Genomic DNA, 8,150 nt, shown 5'->3' on the forward strand with positions numbered 1-8,150 from the left:
TCCTCTTCCGTCCTGCACGCAGACTCCATTCACAACCCAGGGTCATAGAACCGTAGAATCCCTACAGTATCCGAGCAGACCATTCAGCCCACATTTGGTGGGATGCTCCTCTTCAGAAGGTCAATCACCCAGCGTATCCCATGTCTAACCCACCTAGCCTGCACATCCCTGGACACAGTGGGCAGTTTAGAATGATCAATTCCCCTAACCAGCACATCGTTGGGAAGAAGCCCACGCAGGCACAGGGAGAACATGCAAACTCAACACAGACAGTCACTCAAGCGTGGAATTGAACCCATGTGGCTGGCACTGTTAGGCAGCAGTGCTAAACACTGAGCCCGCGTGCCCCCAGGGTCTGCCTGTACTTTTACACAGTCTTTCATAACAGACTATGCACGATGGTAAGGCTGCAGAACTTGTTGCTCTGTGTTTTCGATGTTCCAACTTCCTCACAGAGTGTTAGGGCACACTGAGATATATATTCATTAAACCCTACCATCACATGAAAAGAATGATTGGCTAAGTTTGGTGCAAACGTTTCTCTCTTAGGTCAAAGAAGCTTTCACCTCGTCAGACATCAAGTCGTACTACAACAAGTCAAGGGTCTTCACTTTCGGGTAAGGAAACCGTTTCGTAAATGTGTTAGCTTCGAGCCAACTACCAAAGTCACCAGACAACTGGGTACACACCGATGATGAATAATCGGAGTTGGAAACTCATAACCTCACAGAGACACAAGGTTTATGTCCAACTCATTTGTGTGTTTCACACCCTCGATCAATCAAGATGTGGAGGTGCCAGTGTTAGACTGTGGTGGTCAAAGTCCGAAGTCACAACAGCTGGTTGTAGTTCAACAGGTTTATTTGGAAGCACTAGCTTTCGGAGCGCTGCTCCTTCATCAGGTGGTTGTGGAGTATAAGATCATAAGACACAGAATTTATAGCAAAAGTCTACAGTGTGATGTAACTGAAATTATATATTGAAAAAGACCTGGATTGTTTGTTAGATCTCTCATCTTTTAGAATGAACATTTTGGTTTCAGTTCTTTCATATGTAAATCACAGAACTTTTTAAAAGTTACATTCTCAAGTGAACTTTAACAATTGGTGTCATGTTGGCCCAGGTAATGTATTGTAGGTGTGAGGTGCCCTGTGTAAGGCTGTCTGTGTCAAAATGTTCAATCTGATACTAATTTAAAAAACAGATTTACAGAAGCTTACATGGATTCATGCAGTTTTTGAGTAAAATAAAATGTAATACTGCAAGTTCAAATTCACCCCACAAACTTATATGTGTGTGTGTGTGCATGTGGGTGAGTGTGAGGCGGGAGGGTATGAGAGTGTGTGCATGTGTGTGAGTGAGTGTGTAAAGGTGTAAAGGTCTGTGAGAGGGTGTGTGAGAGTGTGGGAGTGTATGTGTGAGTGTATGAGAGAGAGAGCTTGTGTATGAGAGTGTGTCTGTGTGAGTGTATGGATCTGTAGGAGTCTGTGTCTGTCAGAGTGTGTGTGTAGGAGTGTCTGTGTCTTTGTGTGTGTGTCTGTGTCCGTCTGTCTGTGTGTGTGTATAGTGCAATGGGGTCACCTGTAGTGTGATATGAACCCAAGGTCCCGGTTGATGCCATCGCCATGGATACCAAACTTGGCTGTCCGCCTCTGCTCAGCCACTTTGCGTTGTTGCCTGTCCCAAAGTCCGCCTTGGAGAATGGTCACCTGAATGTCCAAGGTCGAATGTCCTGGACCACTGAAGTGTTCTCCAACTAGGAGGGAACACTCCTGTCTGTTAATTGTTGTGTGGAAAGCGGATAGAAGTGGGGAGGGAACTATATCTCTGTTGGGGTCTGTTTGTAGGTGGCAGAAATGGCGGAGGATGATGCGATGTATACGGAGGTTGGTGGGGTGGAAGGTGACGACCAGGAGGACTCTGTCCTTATTGCAGTTGTTGGGGGGGTGGGGCGTGAGTGGTGCGAGGGTGGAGTTGCGGGAAGTGGATGAGATGAACTGGAGGGCATCATCAACCACGTGGGAGGGGAAATTGTGGTCTTTAATGGACCCCACCACCAGTGATATAATTCCCTTCCCAGCCCTATCTGCTTTCTGTAAAGACCGTTCCCTCCTCTCGTTAGGTCCATGCCCCATAACAACCCACCCTCCCCTCCCACACCTTCCCCTGCCACCACAGGAATTGCAAACTCTGCGCCCACACCACCTCCGTCCACGGCCCCAAAGGAGCCTTCAACATCCATCAAAGTTTCACCTGCACTTCCACACATCATTTACTGTGTCTGTTGCTCCCGATGCGGTCTCCTCTACACTGGGGAGACTGGACGCCTTCTCGCAGAGCACTTCAGAGAACATCTCCGGGACATCCACACCAATCCATCCCACTGCCCCGTGGCCGAACACTTTAACTCTCCCTCCCACTCTGCTAAGGACATGCAGGTCCTGGGCCACCTCCATCGCCACTCGATTAACACCCAACGCCTGGAGGAATAATGCCACATCTTCCGCTTCGGGACCCTCCAACCCCATTGTATCAATGTAGATTTCACCAGTTTCCTCATTTCCCCTTCTCCCCCCCCCCCCCAGCCCCTCCCGCCTCCCATTTGTCTCTCCACCCCCGAGGCTCCCAGTCTCATTCCTGTTAAAGGGCCTTTGCCCAAAATGTCGACTCTCCTGCTCCTCGGATGCTGCCTGACCTGCTGTGCTTTACCAGCACCACACTCTGGACTCTAATCTCCAGCATCTGCTGCCTTCACTTTCGCCTACCTGACCAATCGTTAAAGTGCACTTGAGAATGTAACTTTAAAAAAGTTTTATGATTTACTTATGAAAGAACTGAAACCAACATGGTCATTCTAAAAGATGAGAGACTTAACGGACAATCCAGGTCTTTTTCAATATATAATTTCAGTGACATCACACTGTAAACATTTGCAATAAATTTTTCTGGTCCTGTTCCACAACCACCTGATGAAGGAGCAGCGCTCCGAAAGCTAGTGCTTCCAAATAAACATGTTGGACTATAACCTCGTGTGGTGTGATTTTTATCTTTGTACACCCCAGTCCAAGACCAGCATGTCCAAATTTAGGAGAAGGAAAATTCCTTCAAGCTTGGTCACCTCTCTGTTCAGCATGCTTGGTAAAAGAGTGACTCTTTGGGAAACTTTGGGTATTTACTCCTGCTAATCATCTTTGTGTTTTTTCATGTCAATAGATGACTCCGCACCTCAGGCCCTTGTAAAGGGTCAGCTTAATCACAAGCTACGGGGTGGCTCTGTGGTTAGTTAGCACTGCTGCCTCACAGCGCCAGGGACTTGGGTTCAATTCCACCCTGTCTGCATGGAGTTTGCATGTTCTCCCTGTGTCTGCATGGATTTCCTCTGGGTGCTCTGGTTTCCACCCACAGGTCAAAGACTTGCAGGCTTTGTGGATTGGCCAAGGGAAATTGTCCGGTAGTGTGCAGGTTAGGTGGACTAACTACGTTAATTACAGGGTGAGTGGTGGGATGCTCTTCAGAGGGTCAGTACAGACCCAATAGCTTATCTGCACTGTTATTCGATGGTTTGTTTATAGGGAACCCTTACAGTGTGGAATCATGCCCTTTGGCCCAACAAGCCCACACTGACCCTGTGAAGAGTAACCCACCCAGACCCATTCCCCTACCTTATTAGTCTACATTTCCCCTGACTAATGCATCTAGCCTATACATCCCTGAACAATATGGTCAATTTAACATGGCCAATCCACCCAACCTGCACATCTTTGGACTGTGGGATGAAACCCAGGCAGACACAGGGAGAACATGCAAACTTCACATGGACAGTCGCCCAAGGTGGGAATCAAACCTGGATCCCTGGAGCTGTGAGGCAACAGTGCTAACCATTGAGCTACCATGCCACCAGGCCTTCACTTTGTCTTCATCTGCTTCAGATCTCTGCTCTGCAATTCCCTTCCTAGTCCTCTTGAGCTCCTTCTCCCTGTTTAAGATGCTCCTTACACCCACCATTTAATTGATCAAGCTTTTAACCACTTGCCCTAATGTCACCCCATGTGGCTGAACACCAAATGTGGTCTGCTGATGCTCCTGTCGTATACCTATGGGTGTTAAAGGTGCTACGTGAATGCAACTTGGTTGTTGAATCATTTGCGAGTCTTTTTCTTCCTTAAAATTCACATTGGATTACGGCAACGGGATCCATGAACTTTTTAATTATTTACTGTTTCTCGTCTGCCCCGACAGTAAAGGTAGCCTGTTGGCTTACTTCTGGATAGACTTCCGAGTTACAGAGAAGCAGCTGAAGAACCTGACCATGGATTTGGTGAAGTCGACTCTCAACAATTATTTCCTGACTGAATCGACTGGCTATCAGATCAAGACAGCATCCACCTCAGTAACCAGTCAGTAATCCCATGTCATTTTGTTTCAACGTGTGGTTTCTGATAGCTGCCTGTAAATCAAGGATATTAATTACAGTGATAAGGTGGGGAATATAAATTAAGACACAGGTCAACCCTGATTGAACTGTTTGGACTCAAAGAAGCTGAGAGATTTCCTCTCGTTCCCATTTCCCTCTCACGGGCTCAGACTTATTCCTTTCACCCTTTTGCTCGTCCAACGAATGTGCATTTTTCTCTTCCCCTTCACAATCTGAGGAAGTCATGCCTGAGTCCATACCTCTGTTTGTATTTCTTTGAGACCAAAGCTGGCTAGTCCAAAGAGTGCCTCCGAGAAACCAGGAGCCATGCAATGGGGAAAAGTGGCATTTGCCCTATTAAATCTGCTTTCCTCAATGCCTCTTAGAGTTATGGAGTGCGGAAACAGACCCTTCAGTCCAACTCATCCATGCCAACCAGATATCCTAACTTAATCTAGTCCCATTTGTCAGCACTTGGCCCATACCCCTCTCAACCCTTCCTATTCATATACCCATCCAGATGCCTTTTAGATTGTACCAACCTCCATCACTTCCTCTGGCAGCTCATTCCATACGTGCACCACCCTCAGTGTGGAAAAGTTGTCCCTTTCATATCTTTCCCCTCTCACTATAAACCTATGCCCCTAGTTCTGGACTCCCCCCACCCCAGGGAAAAGACCTTGTCTATTTATGCTATCCATGATTTTATAAACTGGAACATGATTCGAAACCTCCAGACAGGAGGTGCAGCATTTGTTTCTCACTCTCGCCAGGCAGTTCAAGCCAAACTTTGGAATGTCTCCCTAATGTAGCATCATCGAGCCACAGCCCGTCTCCATTCTGTTGTGAGGACCTTGCCATTGTCGCAGTGTCTCCCCAGGTGGCACGGTGGCTCAGTGGTTAGCACTGCTGCCTCACAGCACCAGGGACCTGGGTTCAATTCCACCCTTGGGTGACTGTCTGTGTGGAGTTTGCACATTCTCCCTGTGTCTGCTTGGGTTTCCTTCCACTGTCCAAAGCTGTACAGGCTAGGTGGATTGGCCATGGGAAATTGCCCAGGGGGAGAAATCCAGAAACATGCAACAAAACATGGAAGCATGCTATCCGGATTCATCTCATCTTATTCCCAAGGTGGCAGTTAATAAGGATAGGATGGGATGCTCTTTGGAGGGTCAATGCAAACTCAACGGGCCTAATGGTCTCTTTCTATGCAGTTTGGAAAGTTCTCTGATGATGTTTGTATTGTATAAGGCAATGGATGTATAAGTGTTGATCTGAATTAAACTGAGACTTCCATCTCTCTGAGAGATAATGTAGCGAATGTGTGAAGCAATGAGCAGTTAGAGTTTGGCAGATGGTGGCCTCATAGAAACTGACATGTCTTCCTTCCCTCCTCTTAGTAACAGTTCATATGTCTCAGAGTTAATCACAGAATATAGTGTAGCAGGAGGCCATTCAATCCATCGTTCCTGCACCAGTTCTAACCCCTAGTGTTAACCTCTTACCTTTTCTCCACATGCCTGTACACTATTTCTACGCGAGTAGTCACCAATACCCTCCTGAATGCCTCGATAGATCCTTCCTCCACCACATTTCCAGGCAGTGCGTTTCAGACCCTAACTGTGTGAGAGAGTTTTGTTTTCCCTCACATCACCCTTCTTTCATTTCCACATCACTTTCGATCTGTGCCATCTCACTCTTGTTTCTTTCACGAGCGGAAACACCCGATCTGCACTGACCAGGACGCTCACAATGTTGGAAGCCTCAATCGGATCTCTTCTCAGCCTCCTTCTCTCCAAGGAGGACAGTCTCACCTTCTTCAATCTGTCCCCAGAGCTGTGGTTTCTCATTCCTGGAACCAATCCTGTAAATCATTTCTGCACTTTCTCTCACCACATCCTAGTGTGGCCCACAACTATACACAATACTCCAGCTGAAGTTAAGCAATGATCTTGTACAAATTCAACATGACCTCCCCGCTCTTGTACAATATGCCCTATTAATAAAGCCCAGGACTGGTCTGCTTTACTTCCTGCTCTCCCCACCTGTACTGCCACCTTCAATGATCTGCACATATGTGTACCCAGCTCCCTCTACACCTACACCCGTTTTAGTTGCTATAACTTTTATACAGTTACAGAAAAGAAATAAACCACATTCTCTTGCAAAACAATAGGTAGTGAAGCAATGAATAGCAAAGAAAGTGTTTGGTATGCTTTCCTTTACTGGTCAGTGTATTGTGTATAGGAATTGGGAGGTCATGTTGCGGCTGTACAGAACATTAGTTAGGCCACTTTTGGAATATTGTGTGCATTTCTGGTCTCCCCCCACCTCCATACGAAGGATGTTGTGAAACTTGAAAGGGTTCAGAAAAGATTTACAAGGATGTTGCCAAGGTTGGAGGATTTGAGCTATAAGGAGGGGCTGTTTTCCCTGGAGCGTCGGAGGCTGAGGGGTGACCTTATAGAGATTTATAAAGTAATGAGTGGCATGGATAGGGTAAATAGACAAAGTCTTTTCCCCTAAGGTGGAGGGAGACCAGAGGTAGATGGCATAGATTTAGGGTGAGGGGGATCTATTTAAAAGGGACCTAAGGGGTAACGTTTTCACACAAAGGATGGTGTGTGTTTGGAATGAGCTGCCAGAGGAAGTGGTGGAGGTTGGTACAATTACAAAATTTGATGGGTTTATCAATAGGAAGGGCTTAGAGGGATATGGGCCAAGTGCTGACAAATGGGACTAGATTGGATTGGGATATCTGGTCAGCATTGTTGAATTGGACCAAAGGATCTGTTTCCGTGCTGTACAACTCTGACTCTAACTCTTAATAGTTTTGGTTCATCCTTCAGCACCAACTACTAAATCTAGACCAATACAGGAAGAAGGATTGGTGGTACCATTCTAAGTAGCCAGGTTGAAAATGTGTTGCTGGAAAAGCACAGCAGGTCAGGCAGCATCCAAGGAGCAGGATAATCGACGTTCTCCTGCCCCTTGGATGCTGTCTGACCTGCTGCACTTTTCTAGCAACACATTTTCAGCTCTGATCTCCAGCATCTGCAGTCCTCACTTTCTCCGCTAAGTAGCCAGGTTGCCAGACCCAATTGTTGTTAGTATAACCATAGAGTCATAGAGTCATTCAGCTCAGAAACAAACCTTTCAGTTCAACCAGTCCATGCCACCCATGATCCCAAACTAGTCCCACCTGCCTGTGTTTGCCCCATATCCCTCCAAACCTTTCATATTCATGAACTTATCCAAATGCTTTTTAAACTTTGTAACTGTACCCGCATCCACCACTCCCTCTGGCAGTTCATTCGACATATGGACCTCTCTCTGTATAAAAAAAACCTTGTCCCTCATGTCTCTTCTCACCTTAAAAATATGCCCCCTAGTCTTGAAATTCCCCACGCAAGGGAAAAGTCACTTTATCTACACCCCTGATGACTTTATAAACCTCTGTAAGTTCAACCCTCAATCTCCCAAGTTCCAGTGAAAAAAGTCCCACCCTATCCAGGACCTGATCATGTGTACCCAAGAACTCTGTGGGAAGCTAGAGAAGTGATTGCTGGGCCTCTTGCTGAGATATTTGTATCATCGATAGTCACAGGTGAGGTGCCAGAAGACTGGAGATTGGCAAACGTGGTGTCACTGTTTAAGAAGGGGGGTAAAGACAAGCCAGGGAACTATAGACCGGTGAGCCTGACCTTAGTGGTGGGCAAGTTGTTGGAGGGAATCC

At 46.7% G+C, this 8,150-nt stretch overlaps 1 protein-coding gene across 2 annotated transcripts in view; it reads left to right on the top strand.

Annotated features, from left to right (window-relative positions):
- Positions 1-8,150, top strand: part of LOC122542255 (transmembrane protease serine 6) — an 88,311-nt gene that overhangs the window by 31,534 nt on the left and 48,627 nt on the right. For both annotated transcript variants that reach the window (XM_043679802.1, XM_043679803.1), the window contains exons 4-5: positions 550-617; positions 4,240-4,397. In XM_043679802.1, the coding sequence (XP_043535737.1) occupies positions 550-617; positions 4,240-4,397 (226 nt within the window). The remainder of the gene's footprint in view (positions 1-549; positions 618-4,239; positions 4,398-8,150) is intronic.

This window comes from Chiloscyllium plagiosum, chromosome 39 (genome assembly GCF_004010195.1).
Source record: "Chiloscyllium plagiosum isolate BGI_BamShark_2017 chromosome 39, ASM401019v2, whole genome shotgun sequence".
NCBI classification, from domain to species: Eukaryota; Metazoa; Chordata; class Chondrichthyes; order Orectolobiformes; family Hemiscylliidae; genus Chiloscyllium; species Chiloscyllium plagiosum.